Source organism: Sabethes cyaneus, chromosome 3 (assembly GCF_943734655.1).
Source record: "Sabethes cyaneus chromosome 3, idSabCyanKW18_F2, whole genome shotgun sequence".
NCBI classification, from domain to species: Eukaryota; Metazoa; Arthropoda; class Insecta; order Diptera; family Culicidae; genus Sabethes; species Sabethes cyaneus.
The window spans coordinates 104,526,010-104,549,867 of NC_071355.1; the positions used below are offsets into that span (position 1 = coordinate 104,526,010).

At 40.8% G+C, this 23,858-nt stretch overlaps 2 protein-coding genes across 3 annotated transcripts in view; one reads left to right on the forward strand and one right to left on the reverse strand.

Moving 5' to 3' along the window:
- LOC128744557 (alpha-1,2-mannosyltransferase ALG9-like) overlaps positions 1–19,151 on the reverse strand; it is a 102,193-nt gene extending 83,042 nt beyond the window's left edge. The window contains exon 1 of one of the 2 annotated variants that reach the window (XM_053841643.1): positions 18,908–19,151. In XM_053841643.1, the coding sequence (XP_053697618.1) occupies positions 18,908–19,043 (136 nt within the window). In that variant the 5' untranslated portion in view covers positions 19,044–19,151. The remainder of the gene's footprint in view (positions 1–18,907) is intronic. The other variant, XM_053841644.1, reaches the window with a different exon arrangement.
- A 4,053-nt stretch (positions 19,152–23,204) lies between these two features.
- LOC128739137 (putative fatty acyl-CoA reductase CG5065) overlaps positions 23,205–23,858 on the forward strand; it is a 105,821-nt gene continuing 105,167 nt past the window's right edge. The window contains exon 1 of the mRNA XM_053834533.1: positions 23,205–23,352. The gene's annotated coding sequence lies outside the window, so the exon portion shown is untranslated. The remainder of the gene's footprint in view (positions 23,353–23,858) is intronic.

A 23,858-nucleotide genomic window follows, 5' to 3' on the forward strand; every position in this document is an offset into this window, starting at 1 on the left:
TCTTGTAACCTATTGGATGTAATCAAACCGCAGGTATGTGTCGGGAAGACACTGCAAACTTCAGAATCAAAACACGATACATAACGTTTCTCTTGGATTTGTCTGCTTTTTGGTGTCTGCCAGACATCCACCTCAGCCGCAGAAGGTTAGTCTAGAATTTGTATATGTTTAATTCTTAAGGGAAATAAAATAAAATAAGGAATGCAAAAAGCAAAAAAAAATGAAAGGGGTTGTGCACAAGACACGACCACAAATGAAATACAAATTTCCTCATAACTCGAGAACTAATCAAGCAAATGGAACTGAATTTGGCATGTGGAGGGGTTATGGCGGCAGGAATTTTTTTTTATGATGGTTTGAGACCCCTCACCCCAATGCACAGTGGATTCTCTCCATACAAAAGCTGGACAAAAATAAAAAAGTTGTCCAAAGATGCTGAAAATGCCACCTAAGGGTAATTTTGGGTCGCTGAATCTGATTTTTGCATCTAAAATGTTCTAAAATTATCATATGAACGTCTATGGTTGATTAAAAAAATATTAATACTGTAAATCGTATACTTTATTTTTCTGCAAATACCTTTTATGTATTCTTAGTGTTAAAATAAATTGGGCAAGCTCATGTTTCCAATACATAGCTGTGTTTAAATTTGAAGTATTATTTCATATTCACGTATGTTTTGAAATAGATTAAAACTGTTTTTTTTTTGCTTATAGTGTTTCTTGCTATCCTTGAAATTTTAAAGCAATTTGAAAGATATTGATGGATAACAAAAGTAATGACCTAATATGGAATCGACATATGAATCAGAGAAAGATTTCGTTCGATTTCAGATATTTAAGATGATAAAGAAATAATAAAGAATCATGCATGGCACAATCATTTTGATTCAATTCACATTCATTTGACAGTACCGTCTCAATCAAGCAGAATCTGAAAAAGTTATGTTGTGGCATTTGTAGAGCTAGTTATTATCTTCAAATTTGCTGAATAAAGCTAGGCTGTATCTTTTGTATTTAAGGTACCATATGGTTGCTACCCCGTTGGTAACCAAATGAGCGTTCACTTGACTACCAACGGGGCAGCAGCATTGTAGCACAGTGAATACAAAAGATACAACCCTGCTTTATTCAGCAAAATTGTAGATAATAACTAGCTCTACAAATGCGACATACACAACTTCTTCAAATTTTGCTTAATTGGGACGGAAGTGTCAAATGAATATGAATTGAGTCAAAGTGATCGTGCCAACCCTGTTCAGAATTCATCAAATTTGAGACCTTGGCGCAGAACGGCGCAAGATGCCACTATGATTTTTGAAAACTAGACAAAATTTCCTGTAAAATGAAATATAAGCGGTCGATGCACTAGTATGCACTCCTAAGTAGATGGCGTCCTACAGACCGAAACACTGTTTAAAAATCAAATAATAACGTGTATTTCATATTGTAACTTTTATAACAATGATGTTTTGTGAAATCTAAAAATTCCATTGGATTTCCAAGAAAATTTCCTATCACAACACATCTTTGCATAGACTGGTGTTCAATATTTTAAACTAACTAAAACGAATTGAATATCACAGGGTGTAAAGTTTTCGCATTGCGAATTTCAACAAATTTCACTGCCTTTGGTATCTTCAAAAAATTCTACAAGCTTTAGTTTTTACTCGATTTACTTAAAAATTTGGCATATATATATTCAATGATAGTACATTTAAGAAAAAATATGAGAACAATAAAAATCGAAAATCGATTTTAGCATTTTTGTCCGGCCCATGGTGGTAGGGGGATAAGGACTCTCATATAAATAAAACAGAAATTATTGCTTAACTCAAAAACTAATCGAACTCAAGAAATTTTAGACTCTTCCATAAAACATTAGTCAATAACAAGACCACCAAAAACTATCAATAGTAACACTAGATGATTCAGGGCGAGGCGGCCGGCGACCCGCCGTCGGAAGCGCCTGTCACTGCGAGGGGGTAGTCAGCCCGCAGATTCCACCTATATCTAGGTTTGTTTATTTTCCTAGGTCTACTGACCTCTATTACTTTCTTTCAGTTGGGTCCGAACGAGCGACAGCGAGTAAGGAGAGGATCACCCCTGCGAAATGGTAATTTCCACGAAAGGATTTCCCGTGAAATGGTACATTCCGTGTAAGGTTTTTTGTGAAATGGTATTCCGCGAAACTCTATATTTCGCGTTATGGTCAACCGAGAAGTGGTGTTCCGCAAAATGGTATTCGACGAAATGTTATATAATCATGGCGAATATTTCATTGCAATCTGCTTTATTTTATCAGGTTAAGCAATGGGGGGAGTTGTTTTCTACTTTACTGTGAGGAAAATTTGTATATTAAAACACCCATGAACTCCTCAGAAACTTGCAAAACTTGAGATTGTGACAAAGGTCATCCGAGATTCACGATTTATGTACAACACAGTTTATTTTGTAGCAATACGAAGTTTGTCGGGTCAGCTAGTTAGTTATAATTTCTTCAGAAGTAAAGTTTGAAGGCTATGAGGACACCTCCTCTTGATTTTTTATTGGATAATGACAAGTTGCGGTCGCGCCGAAATACATTAAAATTATTTCCAAATACTTCTTCGCTTTTTACACTTTCGTCCCAGCTTGTTTTAGTTGCCACAAGAGAAGAGAATAAATTTTTTTGCTGAAACTCTTTCTTTTTGCCTTTCTACTATATGAAAATATAGTATGAAGGTATAGAAATCACCCGGAAAACTAAAAATGGAAAAAAGGCCCATCAGGCCGAATATCATATACCATTCGAGTCAGTTTCGAAAACTGAGCATTTTCTGTGTGCGTGTGCGTGTGTGTGTGTGTGTGTGTGTGTGTGTGTGTGTGTGTGTGTGTAACGTTTTTTTTTGCGGCTCACTTTTCTCAGAGATGGCTGTACCGATTTTGATGTTCTTAGTGTCAAATGACAGGTCTAGTTGTTCCATAGGTCGCTATTGAAATCCACACTGATCGGACTTTTGGTTCAAAAGATAAGTATAAAAATACGAAAAATACGTGACTTTATTCTGTCAGGGGTCCCTCAATCGATTTGAACAAAATTGATTTCAAATGAAAGGAGAGCTTTTAAAAGCCAAAACCTCCAATTTTCATGATGATTTGGCTTGCAGTTTGAATGTTACATAAAGAAATATTAAAAAAAAAAAGTATTTAAAACATATTTTTGCCACATATAAGCATTAATTCAACAAAAAATATTTTTAAATCTATTTTTATTTGAAAATTACCGTTGATCTTTCAAACGAAACCAAGTTTTTGAAAATCGGACGATTCATTCAAAAGCTATTCAAACTTTATCACTTGAACACCGTATATTAAACTTTTCAAAACGTGTAAAACCAAATTATATCAATCAAGCGTTGATTGTATTCAATATATATATATATATATATATATATATATATATATATATATATATATATATATATATATATATATATATATATATATATGATGTGAGTGTGTGTGTATGCATGCGCGTTTTTTTTACGAGTTGGGAAATCTGCTGAGCACCTTAGAAGATACGGTACTATCAGATACCTGAGAAGATAACTCAGGGAGTGGGGTTTAGGTATCCCGACCCCCCTAATGGGGCGTGAGGATCCCGACCCACTAAAACCCTACTCGAGTCTCCAGCCTCAATCCCCCCTGGCACCACCTTATCGGTATTACTTCAGGGAGGGGCTATTGTGCTTAATGCACTCGCTTAGATAACTACTGGACTATGGTAGTTAGGCTGTTTATTCGCCGTTGATCGGCTCTCCAGTGGTTTTGTAGCTCGAGTACAATCTGGGTAGCAGCCGCATTGACCGCTCCCCAGATGTCCGAGCTGGAACACATCTTTTGGACTAATTTATCCGGGGTAGTGTCCTGTCCGCTCACTGCCATTATGCTGCTTCTCGCGCCCGCGAAACGAGGGCATATGAAGAAAGCATGTTCTGCCGTTTCCTCAACATCCACGCATTCGGGACACGCGGGGGACTCCGCATGCCCAAACTTATGCAGATACTGTCTGAAGCAACCATGCCCTGACAGAATCTGTGTCAGGTGGAAGTTGACTTTGCCTTGGCGCCTGTTGACCCACCCAGATAGTTCCGGGATAAGTCGATGTGTCCACCGACCTTTTGTGGAATTAGACCATGCCCGCTGCCATGTGGTCATCGAGGCCGATCTTGTGGTACTCCGTATGCCTCTAGTTCCACGTTGGTTGAAGCACTCTACGTCTTCGCTGATGATAATGCCAATAGGCATCATACCTGCTAAGACGCAGATTGCGTCATGTGAAACTGTGCGATACGCACTCGCAACTCTCAAGCACATGAGACGATAGGTGCTTTCCAGCTTGGCTAGATAGCTTTTGGTACCTAACGCCGATGACCACACCGGTCCGCCATACCTAAGTATAGACTGGACCACGTTGGCTAATAGCCTTCGCTTGCTGCCATATACCGCAGAGCTATTAGACATCATACGAGACAATGCCGAAATAGCTGTGGAAGCCTTCTTGCAGGCATAGTCGACGTGGCTCCCGAACTTGAGCTTGTCGTCGACCATGACTCCCAGAAGTTTTAAGGACCGCGTTGACGAAATAGTGCAGTCCCCGACGCTGATCTTTGCTTGCTGTACCGACTTGCGGTTGTTCATCACGATAACCTCCGTTTTATGATGCGCTAGCTCCAGTTTCCTGGATCGCATCCAATCTTCAACAATGCTTATAGAGTGGGCAGCCGTCAACTCAACCTCTCTGATAGATTCACCATAGACTTCTAGGGTGATATCATCCGCAAAGCCGACAATCACCACCCCTACCGGGAACTTTAGCTTCAACACCTCGTCATACATGACGTTCCACAACACCGGGCCCAGTATGGAACCTTGCGGAACCCCTGCGGTGATTGGAACGCACTTCTGACCCTCCTCCGTGTTGTAGCATAGCACACGATTCTGGAAATAATTTTCCAGGATCCTGTACAGCGACACCGGCACTTGGACGTTCCGAAGCGAGTTGGCTATGGAGTCCCAGCTAGCGCTATTAAACGCATTTCTCACGTCAAGCGTGACAACTGCGCAATAGCGGATACCTGTCCTCTTGCGCTGGATTGCCACCTCGGCTGTCTTAGTGACAGACAAGATTGCATCCACCGTAGATTTGCCTTTTCGGAAGCCGAATTGATTCCTTGACAGACCGTTTGTACCCTCCGTGTACTGTACGAGTCTGTTAAGGATAACCTTCTCCAGCACCTTACCGGCAGTATCGAGCAGACAGATCGGCCTATATGACGAGGGAACACCCGGAGGTTTTCCCGGCTTCGGCAACAGCACGAGGTTCTGTCGCTTCCATCTGTCCGGGAAGTGGCCAGCTTCCAGGCATCTCCTCATTACTGCTCCGAATAACTCGGGAGCCTCTAACATAGCCGCTTTAATGGCCATATTCGGGATTCCGTCTGGCCCCGGTGCCTTGCTCACCTTTAGGGATTTAGCGATCTCAATGAGCTCCTCATTCGTAACCGTCACTTCGTCCCCGACCGCCAAACCGCCGTCGCCCACGTTACTTTGGATGTTCGGCTGGGAGGCCGACCATCCTACGCTATGGTCTGAGATACTGGAACGTCGGCCGTGGGACGCCTGGGGCCAGGGCCTTGGCTCGTGGCGCGGAAAGAGGCCCTCGATGATCCGCTCCAGCATCTCTGGCGATTGCTCTGAGGGCGCCATCACTCCCTTGGTCTTTGCCATTACGACCCTGTAGGCATCATCCGACGGGTTCGCATTGGCACTAGCACATAACCTTTCAAAGCAGGCTCGTTTACTAGCTTTTATCCCACTCTTAAGCGCTGCGCGTGCAGCAGCAAGTGCTACTCGACATTCAGCCCTGCCTTCGTCCGAACGAGCTCTTTGCATAATTCTCCTCGCACGAAAGCACGCTCCGCGGAGTTCCGCAATTTCATCTGTCCACCAGTAAGCCGGTGACCTGCCATACCTATGTCGACCTTTCCTAGGCATGGTAGCGTCACATGCTCGCGACAGTACCTCAACCAAATGATCAGCGTTCGGATCGGGCATACCACGATCACCGCACTCTCTTCGGATTGCTTCCACAAATACTTCGGGATCGAAGTATGAAGTCTTCCATCCACGGGTGATTGGAGTGTCGGCTCTACTCGCCGCCTGCCGTCTCGTTATCTGACCGACACCATAGCGGACCGCCTGATGGTCGCTGTGAGTGTAGCCATTGTCTACCCTCCAGTCTCCTATCAGACCAGGACTGCCGAATGTCACGTCGATGATAGACTCCGCACCGCTCCTACTGAAGGTACTTGTGGTGCCGACGTTGACCAGATCTACGTTGAGCTTTGCCAGAGCTTCAAGCAGAATCCGGCCCCTGTGGTTCGTGCGACGACTTCCCCACTCTACCGCCCAAGCGTTAAAGTCGCCCGCCACAACCAACGGCCTTAGACCAGTCAGCACAACTGATACTCGGTCTACCATCCGCGTGAGCTGCTCGATAGACCAACTCGGCGGAGCATAGCAGCTGCAGTAGAACACTCCACCCACTTTGGCAACCGCGAATCCCTCGTCTGCAGTTGACACAACATCTTGAACCGGGAACCTGCTTGTCGTCCATATAGCCGCCGTCCCGGACCTGTCCGACACCCAGTTACCGTTTCCGGCAGGGATGCGGTATGGGTCCGAGATGATTGCAATGTCCGTCAACGACTCAGTAACTGCTTGGTACAACAGCTGCTGAGCCGCGTGGCAGTGGTTCAAGTTCAGTTGCGTTACCTGCACTACGCCCGGGTTTTAGTCGCCAGCGCGCCTGCCGGGCACTTCGGGCCTCCTGTTGTGTGCTTAGCGTCCCGTTGGCCGGTACATATCAGGCACTTGGGTGGCGCAGTACAGTCCCTCGCTATATGACCCGTACCGCCACATCTCCTACACAAGTGGCTTCGGTCTGGCCCCTTACAGCTCCAGGACCTGTGCCCTCTCTGTACCCTCCGGAAGCAGGCCTCCGGCTGCTGGAACACGCTCAGTGGGCACACGGACCATCCCACCTTCAGCTTAGCCACTTTCAGGGCTGCATTTCCGTCTTCCAGTGGAAGTCTTATAGTTGCTACCTGGGTTCCCGCCGGTCCCTTACGCAGACAAACTGCCTCGGTAGTCACCACCACTTTGCATTGCTCGTTGAGAGCTCGTGCTAGTTCGCCCGCTTGGGTGATCTCGTCCAGGTTTTTAAGCTGGAGAGTCATCTCGGGCGTTAATGCGCGGATCTGCACGCTATCGCCAAGGACCTTTTCTGCCAGCACTTTGTAAGCGGAACCCTTTTCAGTGGCGTTCTTTTTGAGTTCAAGAATCATGTCGCCTGTGCGAGAGCGGCGGATACTCCGCACATCCGCGCCAAGACCCTTCAACTGATCATGCCCTCTCATGGCCTTTAAAACTTCCGCATATTTCGACCCCTCAGTTTTGAGGATAAGGGCATCGCCTTTGCTCCTTTTTTTCCTAGCCACTTTCGGTGGAGCTCGATCCTCCTCTTTCTTCCTGGCCTTCTTCTTTCTGACCAACTCCCACTGGTTGTCGGACGCTAACAGCGTCTTGTTACCCTCAGTAGGTTCTTCAGTTGGCTTACGACCCTCTGCTATCATGCGCTTCTTTGGACCCGTGGGGGTTTCTTCCCCTGGGGACTGCCTTGCGCGTTTGGCGGATGCCTTGTCGTTAGACTGCTCCGTAGTCGCGAGTGCCACGGAATGGTCAGTCATTGATGGGCAGGCATCTGTTTGTGCAGACCTTGATACAAGCGTCTTCTCTTTCTCTGCAACTTTAACTCGCGCTTCGAGTTCGCTGTGCTCCTTCGTCGCAGCACGCATGGTGCTCCGAAGCATGAGCAGACTTTGTTTCAGGTCCTTCTCTAAGGTGCTGCGACCTGCCACGAACTCGATAATGGCATCGAGTTGATGAGACGCCGCTACCACTCTTGGTAGCATGTCTCTCTTGCCTGCCACTGCTTTTATTAGCGACGGGCCGTTCATTGCTGCGTCCGGCGTAGATGCAGTTGGAGCGACAGGTGTGCCGTTTCCTTTTCCGCTTACGCTGGCGCTTCTACTGGTATCCATTGGCGGAGACCTCTGGATACCACTTCTTGCGAACGGATTGTCTAATCCGTCCGCGCTCACTGAAGTTATTATTTTATTTTGATTGCTCATATAGAATCCCACGAGTTGAGGGGAAAGAAGAGTCCACCGCATCAGAGCCCCTCATGATGCGGTAAGGGCTGTTTACTGTGGAGGGCGCTCTGGTACTCCACAGGCTCCGTTTGAGGCTGAGTATTTATGAAACCCCCCCCACCATTCATCCCTCGGCACGGGTCGCATGACACCTTGGATTAGGGGTTTATCCATTCTTGTTTTTACTTTTAGCCATGGATAACAGCTATTAAAACCATCCTCCTTTGGGGGCTTTGGACCCTCTGCTCAGGTTCTCAGTATTTTCAGGTTCATCGAACATGCTTCTACCGAGATCCGTCATTTGCAGGCGGAGAGTTTACACTCAGCCTTCGCGTGAGTGCCCCCTTCTCTGTCCGCATACGACCCTAGTTTCCACCGGTTGTCCGATTTCCACTAAGGAACGTATCCCGGATGGTACCACGAGGAGGTAGAGAGAGGAGTTGCTAAATAAGAGGCTGTGGAACTTCGTGGTAGTTCTGGAGCGCATTATTCAACCATTTACCATCCATGGGCATGCGCGTATGTTTGTATGTGTTTATGTATGTATGTGTGCATGCGTCTATGCATGTGTGTATAATTTGCATTGAAATACAAAAAAAAAGAGAAACGTTTCAATTGTCATTTTCTTCACTTGCTGTTACTTGCAATCAGACAAGAAAAGCGAAGAATAGCAGTTGATTTAAGTATATAAGTACAGTGATGTATAGGATAAAAACCCGAATTAATCCACCTAACGGTGTGACCTAGCCTTTCTACTACAACAATAATTTAATTTCTTAGTACCATCTATAATTAAGTTGACTATATTTTTAAATATTAGTTGCTTATTCTTCAAAATTATCATTTAGCAGTAAAATTCATAAGGACGTACTGCGTGCAATAATTATATTTTCTTTCCTAGGGTGTGTAAATATTTGTAGACGACATTTAATTTTATCAACACCTTAGTTTTTATTTTATTCAGGGCAGGGTCACCTCCCCTCCCCCACAATCTTTGAAATTGGCTCGAAAAATCGAGGAGTAATAAAATAATATGTGGGATATAAGTCAATTTAAAAAAAATCAATTGTCTTTTGTCTGTGTGATCTACAGCCTACAGCCTCTAACAGGGAACAGAAATGGAAATTCGAACATGGAATTTCCGAAAATCAGCAAAAACAAATTTTTGTGTTTCATTTCGTAGATTTTTGCATGGAAAATAAGAACGTACATATAAAAAGCAACAATAGATCTGGTTTTTACGTTTAAACTTTAAGTAAAAATTTTTAAAACGAATATTTTTTTGGTCGATTAAAAAAATTATTTTTTTTTTTCGAACGAACTCCCCCTCCCCCACTCCCCTTTCAGTTACCCAGCACCGGAAGGACAAAAACAAAACAGAAACATATATGTGAAATAAAATTCCCTTTTTCACTTTAAAAAGGAAGGAAAAGGATACCTCGAACAAAATGACAAATTTTCAATGAGTAATTTACACATTTGATTTCAATTTTGTAATATATCTTAAATGAAAAAACAACTTGGTAGAACGTTAGATATGAAAAACAAAAAATATAAATTGAACTTTTTCTTACCTGGCCCTCATGTTAATAATCAATACGTATGAAAATAAAAATTGAGCTTCTTTTGAATGTACTTTCACGAAAAGATAGTCATTAGCTTTATCGTATCGTTTTTACGATGTTGTCCGTTAGAGGGTTAAGGAAACGAGATGAGATTAAAGAAATAGTACAAAAACGCCATAAACATGCTTGAGGATGGAAAATATGATCGTTTTTTCAGCGCTTGTTTTTGCGATAGCTTAAATGATCCGGGATGACCATTCGCCAGCAAACAACGTCTCGAGAATCTGTCTATAGATATTACTCGGCGATTTTCATGCGATGCGATTTCCTTACGCTGCTTGGTAGACGGGCTGCAATTACGGCGGCTTATAATTCCAGTCGAGGGATAGATATGTATTTCAACGGTGCTGCGCGCGTCTTTGACCCCACCAGAGCGCACTCGATCTTCTCCTTCTGAACGAATCTAAGGTAAGCGACCGCAGCAACTCCTTGCTCGCTTGCATCGGCGAAAACGTGCAACTGAATTAAATTATTTCCTTCACATGATGTATTTTGGCGACAACAGCGTGGGACTTGAGCACTTTCTACTTGAGCGAGAATCTTCAACCAGAGCTTCCATTTTTCAAACAGCGGCAACGAAATTTCTTCATCCCAGCCTGTTCCCGACCGCCAAATTGTTTGCAGCAAAACTTTCAGATACATTAGAAAGTGTGAAATTAAACCTAACGGATCGTAAATTGTCATCAGTTTTGCACTTCTCTTTTGGTGGGAATTTTGCTTGCGGAGAGAATATTTCGATCATGTTTCGGTCGCGGTCAGTCGCGGTGCCCCACCACATACCCAGAATCTTTTCAGTTGCCGTTTCCGATAAAGCGTTCATGCTTTTTTCTGTTTGCCGTCCAAACTCTGCAGGACCCATTTTGAATTGGAAAACCAATTGCGTATTTTAAAGCCACGCTTCGAATGCACAAAGTGGACGTTCTCGGCTAATTTTACCGCCTCCTGTTTGGTCTCCACGCTTGCCAACATATCATCGACATAGCGTTCTTTGATTATGCACTCCGCTGCCCGGGGAAACTGCGATCGGAATCGTTCGCCGTTAGAATTCGTTATATACTGTGCGCAACTAGGAGAACATGACATATTCATCCGCCTCACTCGCTGTGTCCGCTTGACTCCTGGTTTTGTTGACGCTTGGATTTGTTGGTCCGCTTCATTTATTAAGATCTGGTGAAACATTTGACGTATGTCTCCAGTAAGCGCCACCTTAAACTCTCGGAACCCATATAGCACGGATGGTAAGTATGTGACCTGATCCGATCCTGCTAGCAGTGTCGAATTGAGCGATATCCCGCTCACGGTGGCAGCAGCATCCCAGACGATACGAATCGTTCCGGGCTTATTGGCATTGAACACGGAAAATATTGGCACGTACGTATCCTTTTTGCTTATACTCAGCAATTTTGGCCCGTAATGTTTTCGCCAGGTCCGGATCGCGATTCATTCCTTTTTCTAGACAGACTAGTCGTCTATATGCCATATTGCGACTGTCTGGTAGTCGCGAAACGTCACACCGCCATAGTAACGATCTTCCTTCAGTGTAGTTTTTGAAGCGAGAATTTCAAGAGCTCTTTCGTCCTGTATAGAGGTTTAGTACACAAGGTTTGGCGGGTGCAGATACCCCAAGGCTTTCGATAGAAAAGTAATCCTTCACCAATGCATGCAAGTTTTCTTCCTCCTTTTCAGCATACTGACAAATGTGCGCACTATGATGGGCTGTGTAATTTGAGCTCGATATTCCAAATGAACTAGCATATGGTCCATATAAGAGCCAACCGAGCCGAGTTTTAGCTGCAACGGGTTGGTTTTCGTTGCCCTCTACACCTTTTAACGGGTAACTCAGGTGACAATTGTCCATTCCAATTAGAATCCTTGGAGATATCTTTTCATATGAGTCAAATGGAAGCCCATTCAAATGTCTGTAATGTTTCGTCAGCTCTGGAAGTGAAACAGACTGACTGAGGTGATAATGAAAGATGATCAACTGTATGACCTTTCGAAAGCGTATACGCGGTACGTTTATTGAGTCCGGAAATTTTCAAAGATAGCTTAACGGACTTGTTTTCATTTCGTATCTGTCCAGCGCCAGCGGTCCAGTTCAAGCGACGACACCCCATCAGCCATATATACGTTTGCCATACGGACGGTTGCCATACGTACGATTGGCATACAGACGAAAGCCATAATGTATGTTATGGGAATATACCTAAAAAGGATTTTTACTGGCAAGTTTGTATGTGTATTACAATTGTGTGTGGCCGGTCTCTCTTGCATCCTTTCTCTGGGTATGATTGAAGTCATACACACATTATTCAGCCAAGAGCCGGGGTGGCTCTTGCCGTATCAAGAATTCCTCTCCATTGTACTCGGTCATGGGCTACTCGTCGCCAATTCGTTGCGCGTCTCGACACACGCAAGTCAGTTTCAACCTGGTCGAGCCATCTAGCACGTTGAGCCCCTCTATTCCTGGTTGAAGTCATATATCTACCATCATTATGTAGCAACCGGTGATGCATATAGTCACTTCCGTTCTTTCCGCGCGGTGTTCTGATGCAACAAGCGTTAAAATGTTTCCGTAAGCATTTTCTGCATAGTTTCAGTTCCTTCACCAAAGTCCAGCGTTGATTTACATCAAACGATTGAAATCTTCTGCAGCTTTCTAAGGAGGTGCAACTGGATTCGCAAGCTTCACAATTGTTCGTTGGTGTGCATTGTTGTAACGTTGCATCGGTCGGTTCACCATCTAGCTTGTTCTCGTCATGAACCTTGAGAAAATCATTCGATCGATATTCTCGCTTATCTGTTCTGACGCTAGAACCAATAGCAGGTGTTGACACTGAACACGCAGCTTCAACAACACGCGTAACACGCGATAGGCCCATTCTGTGCATCGCCCAATTTAACTTAATTGTCAGTGGCAGCCCTGAAGTAGCGCCACGTTGCATAAATAATCGTCTAGACAGCTAGCTTTAATAGTAGCACAAACGTTTTGCACCGCTACCCCAAAATCTATCAAAGTTTTAAGTTTCTCTTCTTTTGGTTCCGGCATTTCACGAATTTAAACAATTAAAGAGTTGACGATGGCTTCAGGACGTCCAAATAGCGTGCGCAGCGTAGCGATCACTCCACCGACATTAGAAGGATGTAAAAGCCGACAGTGAACTGCATCAAGGGCTTTCGCTTTAAGACATCGTTGGAGGCGTAGGAGGTTTGTCCTTCTAGAGCCCTCATAACTCGAAATGAAGATTGGCCAGTCCGCTCTCCGCTGGATTACGGAAAACACTGGTAAATATCGCGATACAGCTTGACGAGCTGCCAATTGACTTCTACTCAATTCACAAATAGAGTTTACTTCATTCTCCTCGTCTGTATTGTAGTCCTGGGAGTCATTATTGTAGCCACTGTTTATATTTATTACTTTACTCTGCAAACCGTATCTCTTAAGCAATTTTGAATATTCTTCTTGGTATTTTTTATCCAACACGCGCATTTCCTTTAATAGATTTATACCTTCGTTGAGTTGTTTGCTTTCAATTGCCGTCGAGCTAGCTTTCGGGATAGCACCCAGGCCTGCTTCGTGGAGCTGTATATTTGGTTTCTGCTGACCCCGCTGCTCTCTGGATAACGAAATTGATTGCAGCTCCTGCCTCTGATGCTCAAGTGCTTCTTTATGCTGCCTATCTTTTTCCTCCATCAACATTCAAATGTTCAAGGTGTTTTGTTGCTCGTCGAATCTCTTCTGCATCAAATTGAATTGTTCTTGCAGCTGCTCATCAAGAAGTTACCGTCACTCCTCCGGTGTTACTCGCAAATAAGTCGTAGGCTTTTCTGCTAAGTAGCATTTACAGCTCCAATCTCGATCTTGAATGCTTTTATCTACACCGACACACCTGTAGTGAGACCACTGACCACAATTGTCACAAACCACCATTCGACTATTGTCTGGAGAGTTGCAAACCGTACAACTAACCTCAACTAAAGGTTCCATAGTTAGAGTGATATTTAATTGATCACGGTTTTTGACATCTCTGTTACTTTACCACCCGATCGCATAAACGAATTTTTTAATTGTTATTAAAACAAGACCAATTTTCCGATTTTATGATGACTGGAGTTCTTTGGGAGAAACATATCGGGGTGATTATAAATACAATTTATGTGTAAGAAAAGTTCACTTACGTTTAGTAATTGTTGTTCAATTTTTTAGTATTTTGAAGCGTTTAGCTCTGTTTAGCTTTAGGCTGTAATTATGTATAATAATTCGTTAAACTCGTTTGGTTTAGGTTAGAATTTGAGCTACACTTACTTCTGACACTTTTTTCGATCAGGGTGAATTTAGATAGTTGAAGGTAATAATATTAACTGTAGTGACCAATAGCTATAGTTTATCACTAAATATAGTAGGCAAAGATATATATAGGTATTATTATAAGTTTAACTTGGCATAAATTTTGATCCCAACACTATTCACATTCGCGGCACTTTTTACCATCGCTTTTGCTCTGATTATGACAGCAGGAAGTGCCGTATAGTATAGTACTAATGGATGGGGACACGTCACCCAGGTGTGTGACACAAGGGTTAATTTCATGTTGATACGAATTTTAGTTCAAAAGTTACACACAAAAGTATGATAAAAAAGAAACTTCATTTTCTCAAAGGTTCCTTATCCAATTTGAACGAAATTCATTGCAAATTAAAGAAGAGCCTTTTACACACTTGACTTTCAAATTTGATGATAGTGATAGGACTTAGTAGTTTGAAAGTTACGTAAAGAAATGTGCAATGAAGAGCGCCAAAAATCTGTTTTTGTTTCATAAAAGTGTAATTTTATTGCAAAACAATGTACAATGTAAACAATGTAAAATCTATTCCGACGACAGTTCCTTTCACTGTTTAGACCTATCAAACAAGCCCAAGATATTGAAAATTAGTTTTTTGTACTATACTAGTTATTCCACCTAACGCATAAAAAACGTTCCAAAAAGGTGAAACTACTATGGTGCGAAGTTATGCGCTTGCTAACCGAACGCAGCGATCGGTAGCGGTCGTAAAGCGAGTGATCGAATTATTGCTGATTGCAAGGAAAATTGTGCCATCCAAAGTGCGAAATCGCTCATAAAACTGCGGTCCAGCATTAAATCGTTTCGGTATCTTCGGCGCACTTTTTCGTTACATTCCAAGCAATAAGTGCGCTGAAGAGACCGAAACGATTTAAGCCAAAATAGCACTTTTATGAACGATTGCGCACTTTGGATGGTAAAATTTTCCTTGCAATCTGCAATACTATTTAGCGAGAAATTAGCCCTCATCATGTATTCATGACTACCATGATTGCTTTGAGTGTGTTAGTAAATAGGTCTTAATGGCTCTTTAGTTGCAATTTTTTATATGTAGTACGATAGATTCGCTAGGATAAATGTTTATTTGTCTCACACGAGGGGCAAGACACTTCATAATATTATCATATATTAATGTATTAGGCCCTATAAATGTATAACTTTATAGGGCTTTAGGTTAGATAATTGGTGGGAACGGTAAATATATTAAGGTCGAAAAAATATTTCCATAAGGAAAAGTAATATATTTTCAACAGTGTCTTGCCCCTCGGTCTCACATTATCGATAATCTTCAGTAGGCAACTCAGTTCCATCGACAAAAATGCTTTTCTGACGAAAAAACTGCTTATGAGCACTTGCACTTCAAAATCATCTCAGCACTCAGCATAAAATATAAAGCATAAAACACGCACACAGCACTGACCTCATCGCGTATCGCATTTTACTTCAATATTTCACACAAAACTGGCCCTTCACTTCACTTGAAATGCAGTAGTTACAAACATTTAATTGTAGTACATCAATATCTGGCTCACTTTCGGTCAATATATCCTCGCAGTTGGCAAAAATTTACAAAATTTACAAATTTTGGTCGACAGACCAAAATTTGAAAAGGGCGGATAAGCCAACTGTCAAACAGATCGAGCGAGGGTTATTTTTTGCTGGAGCAGCATAGGAAAATGAACTCTCACTCGCAACCGACTGCAAACCAGATGTTTCCAAAATCATTCCGGTAAATGAACGTATCGATTTTTCAGAGTGCATCTATTTCATGCTTCAGGGGGATTCTTGTATTCTTTCTTTTGCCTCTTCTCGTAGTAACCCAGTGGTACCATACAAAATACTAAGATTGTGGCTTTTTCGTCATGTAGTAAAGAAATAACCCTTAACGAAGGGCGCTATTTCAAGAAATGCAAGAAATAGCGCCCGTCTGACAGGTAGATTTGCTGCCAACCTTGTCGAGATGTGCTGAGATGTTGGCAACAAAAACATGGCACCCATCGCAAGCCCCTGGAATAGACCAAATCATCATACCGTCAATTGACAGATACTGGTGCCCTTGTTTACATTTTGGAAAATTTTCCTTTTCGTTTATAGCGAATGTAGCGTGTGTTTTAACATTTTACAGGCATAATGGTGTTTTAAATTTAGTCCTAATGCTGTTTAAACAACAAACTTGCCGTTTAATAGCTGAAACTTTTTTGGACTCTGCGGTCTGTTTGTAAACAAGGGCGCCAGTATCTGCCAGATGACGTCACCTTGATTTGGTCTATAGAGATGTCGATGGGGTGCATGTGCCGCATATAAACACAATCCGCCTACACTGATAAAAATAGACACGGCGTTACCAAGAGATCTTACACATGAAATTAAAACGTGCAAATATTGATAATCTTGTTTCATTTGTCAATCATTCGGGTATCAAAAGCGTTTCCCTTCGATTTGACGTGAAATGAAATATTTCATATGGGAAACACGTTAAACAACCATGTTTTTCCAACAAACCTTCAATCAACATGGTAGTAACTGCTTTCGCACTGCAAATGCACGTGTTTTACCATTAGATCGTATCCTGTTGCAATCCACATGAAATTAAAGTGTAAGTTTTTATAAATATTTCACTGGTTTTACACGTTTAATCAAAGGGTAACTCTTATGAAATTTTATTCTACACTCTTAAATGATTCTATCTGTAAATAGGTCGGATTTAATTAAAGCTAGGTTGAAACTACTCAAAATGCTCTTAAAGTGTACAAACTCAAACTTTGGGTAAAAATTTCAACCAATTTTGGCTACTTGTTACCGATAATTGAATTATTCTCTATGACAAATAACGTACTTTAAAGTTCCTACTACCAATTTTTTGGTTGAAAAACTACTCAAAATCTGAGTTTGTACACTTTAAGGGCATTTTGAGTAGTTTCAACCTAGCTTTAACTAAATCCGACCTATTTACAGGTAGAACGATTTAAGAGTGTATTTGAAATTCACGTGGCTTTCACGATGAGTTGATGTGAATATCAGGTCATCTCAAAGTGTTTTACCCAAGCCCATGGCAGACAACCATGTTCTCGCCGCCAACATCTCGTGTGTGCGAAAATGAGATAGCAATTCAGCACTGCGTTTCACTCAACTGCCAGCAGTCTGATTTGGGCCCGCTGTCAAATTTTGAGCCCCGGACATGCTGTCGCTGACGTTTACTGCAGCTCGATATAGAGATGTCGATGGGGTGGGTAAAACCATGTTTTCGCCGCTAACATCTCGTGTGTGCGAAAAAGAGATAGCATGTCAGCACTGCGTTTCACTCAACTGCCAGCAGTCTGATTTGGGCCCGCTGTCAAATTTTGAACCCACACGCTTAAAAAATTTGACCCACTTTCACGAAAAGTGGAACAGCTCAAAACATGCGTACATTTTACACACTATTTTGAGTAACTCTTACTCCTTTTATGAGTTCCATCGTAGAAGCTCATTAATGAGCAATATTTACTCAAAAATGAGTGCCATTTCACCCAAAACTGAATAGTACTTACACAAGTTACGAGTAAATTTAACTCAGTTATGAGGTCGACCTAAACTACTCAGAATTTAGAAATTGCCATTACTCAAATTTTTGTGCTGTTCCACTTTTTGTCATAGTGAGTCGGTTTTTACTCATTTTTGAGTTGAAAGTCACTCATTTCTGAGTTAATCTTATTCATTCGCGGGTTAAATTTTTTAAGCGTGCAGGACATCCTGTCGCTGACGTTCACTGCAGCTCGTTATAGAGATGTCGATGGGGTGACTTAATCAATGTAAAATGCATTGCAAAGCTTTATACATACTGTGTCCGAGTATAATATTCAAGGTGCGTGACAAAAACTGCGAGTAAATATTTCTATATGATTCATGTGTTATTGCGGCGCTTATGAAAAATCCACCTGCAGCGGTATTGATAACGCGCTCAGGAGATAAACGCAATAGAGCTTGCTAAGCCCAGTGCAAAAGGCTACAAAAACTTATCGTTTATCACTCAAACGTATGTTTTTTTACCGGTGTATAACTGGGGGAAAACAAAAACAAACGTGTAAAATCAATGTAAAATCGAACAGCAACAACAAATCGCGCGTCGATGTGTGCGTACGATAAACGTCAGCAAGCTCAATATTAAAATTTGGATTTTATAGTTTGCAATTCTACAAAATAACAGTTTTGTAGTATGGTTTTGATGAAAAACAATTGGTTTAGTAAATTTTCATGTATTTAATCACTGAAATCAGTTCTGCAGCGTTCTCTGGGTGGTTTGGATCAACAATCAAGATAACCACGATGTGAGGATTTTTCTTGTAATCTGCATTATACCTATACTGTATAGTGATTAGCACCAGGAGAATAACTATATGTGATCTGCACATTGAACGCAGTGTATAATTTTTTCGGTGATGTATAGGGTCTATACGAAGAAGAGCTGCCATAAATACAGATATTTGTGCAGGCATAAATTGGTGACCCAACCGTTTTCTCCGGAGTATTTTATTTTCTCGATCTAATCTTTTAAATAATATAAATAGTTAATGGAGTACTTTAAAATTCAGGGACATTAGTACAGCCAAAAATCACAATTGAAATAATTTATGGGTCCCAAATTTATGCATGTACAAATATCTGTATATGTGGCAGCTCTGATACGAAGCATTTTTATTTACCTTCTCCTTGCAGTAAATAATGCATCGGTTCCCAATAGTTGAATGTTTCATCGCAATCTGTAATGTGCAGATATAATGCCGAAAATGCTCTTGCACACAATAAAGAAGTAAAGGCAGCAAACTGTGGCGAAACCATTTTTTTGTGACTACCACTACCAAAAAAAAACTATTTAACGGCAGGCTTCCACTTCCAGATTCTAACTTTTAAACCCGTAAACCATCGAAACACCGAGTTATGATCTGATCTGTCTTTGATCAAAACAATCACAAACAACGTCAAACAGACAAACGTCATCAAACATATATTATTAGAGTGACTATATATAGAGTGGCGACAATGTCAAAATTGGAATGATGTTATCTGTCAGTGTCATTTTCGCTGCCAACATCCCGTGCAGAGCTGCCACAAATACAGATATTTGTGCATACATAAATTTGGGACCCATTAATTATTTTAGTTGCTGTGATTTCTGGCTCTACTACACTGAGAAAACTTTTCGTATAGTTTCTATGTGCCCCACTAGAGTGACTATATACAGAGTGGCGACAATGTCAAAATTGGAATGATAATTATCTGTCAGTGTCATTCCAATCGAGCAGACAACCTATCCAACGCGTATGCAGGAAAGAGAAGGAAAAACCTAGGATAAACCGCATTGCATACATTTGGGATGACTTGGCGCCACTCTGTATATAGTCACTCTATGCCCCACATATAAATTTTTGCAATGTGCCCAATTAATGAACTTTATATGCCAAACAGTTATAATTTATGAGTACGCGAAACTTTTGCATATACTATTCATATGCGCATATTTTTTACGTGTATAATTGCACATACTATTTATATCCGTATAGTTTTTATGTGTATTTCTAGGCGGATTGTGCTTATATGTGACACATGATAATTATCTGGAATTTCATATGGAAATTTACCATTAGTTATGTGCAGAATATTTTGAGTGTAATGTTCCTGAATTTTAAAGTAGTCCATAAACTATTTATGTTATTTCAAAGATTACATCGAGAAAATTAAATACTCCGGAGAAAACGGTAGAGTCCCAAGTTTATCCATGCACAAATATCTGTATTTATGGCAGCTCTGATCTCGTGTGTGCGAAAATGAGATAGCATGTCAGCACTGCGTTTCACTCAACTGCCAGCAGTCTGATTTGGGCAGCGGGGTGCTATCCCTATCTTAACGAACGGTGTTTGACAGTCGACTTAACGAAGGGCGCTATTTCAACAAATGCAAGAAATAGCGCCCGTCTGACAGGTAGATTTGCTGCCAACCTTGTGCTGAGATGTTGGCAACAAAAACATGGCACCCATCGCAAGCCCCTGGATTTGGGCCCGCTGTCAAATTTTGAGCCAGGGATACCAGACTTGCAGATTTGTCTGCAAATTCCAGATTTTTGGAACGGTTTTGCAGATCATTATAGGGTAAAGAACCAGTTTTAAGCAGTCTAGGCGGGTCACTGATTGTTTTACCTTATTACAAGCGATGGGTTGACTAAGTGGGGGATATCAGCATACCAATCTTCTTGCTATCTTTAGTTCTTCAAGCTGTTACCATTGGAAGACACTATTGTTGAGCTAAACTTTTGATTTTTATTTTGCTTCTACACACTTATTTTTTTTCCGAACTCGGCAAAAAAAATGCCGAGATTTGGACAGGCGAGCACTCGGTTAACATCTCGGTAAAAGTTACGATTACCGTGCATTCAGTAAATGCAAACATAATCGAACTATCAAATATTGCTGGGAGTTTCGGTGAATATATGCTGACATTACCGTTAATTTATTGAACGAGACTCAGCAATTATTGAAATTAGTTGCCGATTTGAACTGTAGATATTACTGATTTCTCAGTAAGAATATATTACCGGAGACTCAGCAATTATTGAAATTACGTGCTGATCTGAACTGTAAATATTGCTGATTTTTCAGCAAGAATATATTATCAGTAATCGGATATTTTTAAAGCGTAGTAATAATTTTAATTCGAACGGATCATTAAAGATAGCTCGTTTTTAAATTACCACAGCTTGCTTTTGGCACTAAATATTGTCAATTGCAAGGAAAATTGTACCATCCAAAGTGCGATATCGCTCATAAAAGTGCTATTTTGCATTAAATCGTTTCGGTATCTTTGGCGCACTTATTGCTTGGAAGATAACGAAAAAGTGCACCGAAGATACCGAAACGATTTAATGCAAAATAGCACTTTTATAAGCGATATCGCACTTTGGATGGTACAGTGGACCCCCGTTCGTTTGAACGATTCCTCATGCAAACTAACGGGGTTACTTTTTAATTTGAACAACTGGTAACTGAAATATGCTGAAACTTGTGTGAACTGGTCGCCCTGCTCTTTGTTATTGTTTTGGTGGTTTGTTTTAGTTGGCAGTGCGGCAAGTGCGAATAATGCGTTTTCCGATCGGATTTCTATCGTAATCGTTAGGAAAGCGAAATGTGAAACTGATTAAACACGCTAGGTCAGTACAAACAAATCGTGTTTACGTGCATTGTCTGCATAAACAAATGATGTCATGTTGAGAATGACATTTGAACCATTTTTAATTTGCATGTCGTGCAAATCAGCGGGGTTCAAATTAGAAAGTGTTCAGATTAAAAATGGTCAAACGAACGGGGGTCCACGGTACAATTTTCCTTGCAATTGACAATATATTGCGGTTATTTACATAAATTTTCATCCTGTTGCGGCGGTAACCCGCATCGTCAATCACCGCAAAGAGAACAAGGAAAGGTGGCCAAATATTTTTTGGTTTATATGTGCAATTGTTACTGATACTTTAGCAACTAAAAATACATAAAAAAACGTGTTTAACCTTTTACATTCAAAAATATGTATTATATAAATTCATTGAATATCATAAGTATAAAAATATGTGTAAATAGTAACACAATTTAAGAAGTCCTTTCCTTTCCGGTTGCAAATATCTAAACAATAGAAATTAATCTATTTGTATGGCAGCTCTGGACAAAAGCACATCCTTCAATATTTGGCGAGGTCAGCATTGGGCGATAATGTATCGATATAACTGGTATCGATATTCGTGGACGAAATCTCGATATAGTTTTTTTTTCGAAATAGTTAATTTCGGCATGCATATAACAGCTTTGTAAATGTTAACACGTTATACGAAGTGTTAAAAATAAATGTAAAATGCAGATCGTCACGTGATGCGAGCAATTTTGCTGATTATGCTTTCAGCTGAGTATACGTATCGATATGTGAAAAATATCGATATTCAATTAACTAAAAATTCGTCAGCTTCGCTCAATACAGAATTATTTTGACAGCTTGCTATGAACTTTCCGAGAATGAAAAGATTTCTTGCAATGCACAATATAAAGCTGAAAAACGAAATATTTTCTCGGGAAGCACAATATAAAATTAGATTTACTACAGTGACTATATACAGAGTGGCGACATGTCATCCCAAAAGTACGCAATGCTGTAGCAATGCTTATTTTCTTTCTCTTTCCTGCATACGCGTTGGATTGGTCGTCTGCTCGATTGGAATGACACTGACAGATAATTATCATTCCAATTTTGACATTGTCGCCACTCTATATATAGTCACTCTAATGTCGTTTTCGTTTTTGTGGTGCAGCTACACCGTTTGGTGTTACACTTTTCGCTGGATAAACGAACACTTGCGGTGCAGCAGCAGCAGTGATGTGGTATGGGTGTGTTAGTGTTTTCCTATCTGCACCAGCTACACCCTCTTTTTTTCTGGTGTAGCTGGTGCAGAAAAAGTGTATAGCAATGGTGTAGCACAAAAATCGAAAACGAACAGTTTTGGTGCAAAAAAGCTACACCGGTGTAGCCTCGGTGTAGCTACACCGCAAAAACGAAAACGATATAAGATTTACGCGGAAACGTTTTTCTGTTTGGTTTAAAAATTTGGACCAATCTAAGGATTTGGAGCACCGTAGAAGATGCCCTTAGTGAGCTCTGAGTTGAGTGTGAGCTGTGAGAAAAGCAAAAATATCACTCTTGTTTTTTCTCACACAAAATTTAAGAAAACGTCAGTCAGTAGCGAATTGGCAAATTGAAAAATTAATTTCTAATTCCTACATTTCTACCGTCTACCTACATCAATAATATGTAAAAGTTTTTAGTACGATGTTTTTCAAATCGTAATTTGTTAATAATTTTTAGTGCAAGTGTTTGAGTGAATATTAAGCCCTTTTTAATAGTGTCTGTAATAACATGAACTATTGTTAATCAAAATCATTAAATCCCTTTTTCAGCAAATTAGTTACGTATAATAAAAATACAAAAATTTTGGGTTTTCCCAGCAGAAATATTTTACAATGCGTTGTTTAGTTTCGAGGATATTCTTTAATCGTATTGGAAGAAGAAATGAATAATGATTTATCGTTATTCAATTATTGCCACGAGAAACTTTCCGGTAAATATTTTAATTTTTGTGTTTTCCAATGTTTAAATATGTGTGAGTTTGTTTATAAAAATTTAGAGCTCTTGTACCTACACATATTTTTACTCCTTAAACCAACTAAAGTCAGTTTAACTAGGGCCAGGTGATCCTAAAATAAATAAATCAATTAGGTATAAGTTAGGTATTTAACTATATTTTTGATACAATTGCCAAGAGCAGAACCTGTCAACCTGCTACACGATCGCGGGTAGCAAAAATTTTGAAATTTGCGGAACACACTCATAGAAAATATTTATTGCGTTCGCAAATCTTCAGCTTATTCATTTAGCGAAACGATAGCGGTTGAGTGCGAAACAATGAATAATACAGAATTATTCTATAATTTATTAGCCTTTCAATGTGAAAAATCATCTTACCTCCCAATCTCCTCTAGGACAAAATTTTATAAAACTTCATGTAATATGATAAATCTCTTTTATGTGGTTTGTCGAATCCTTCAACAACCGCTTAAACTATTG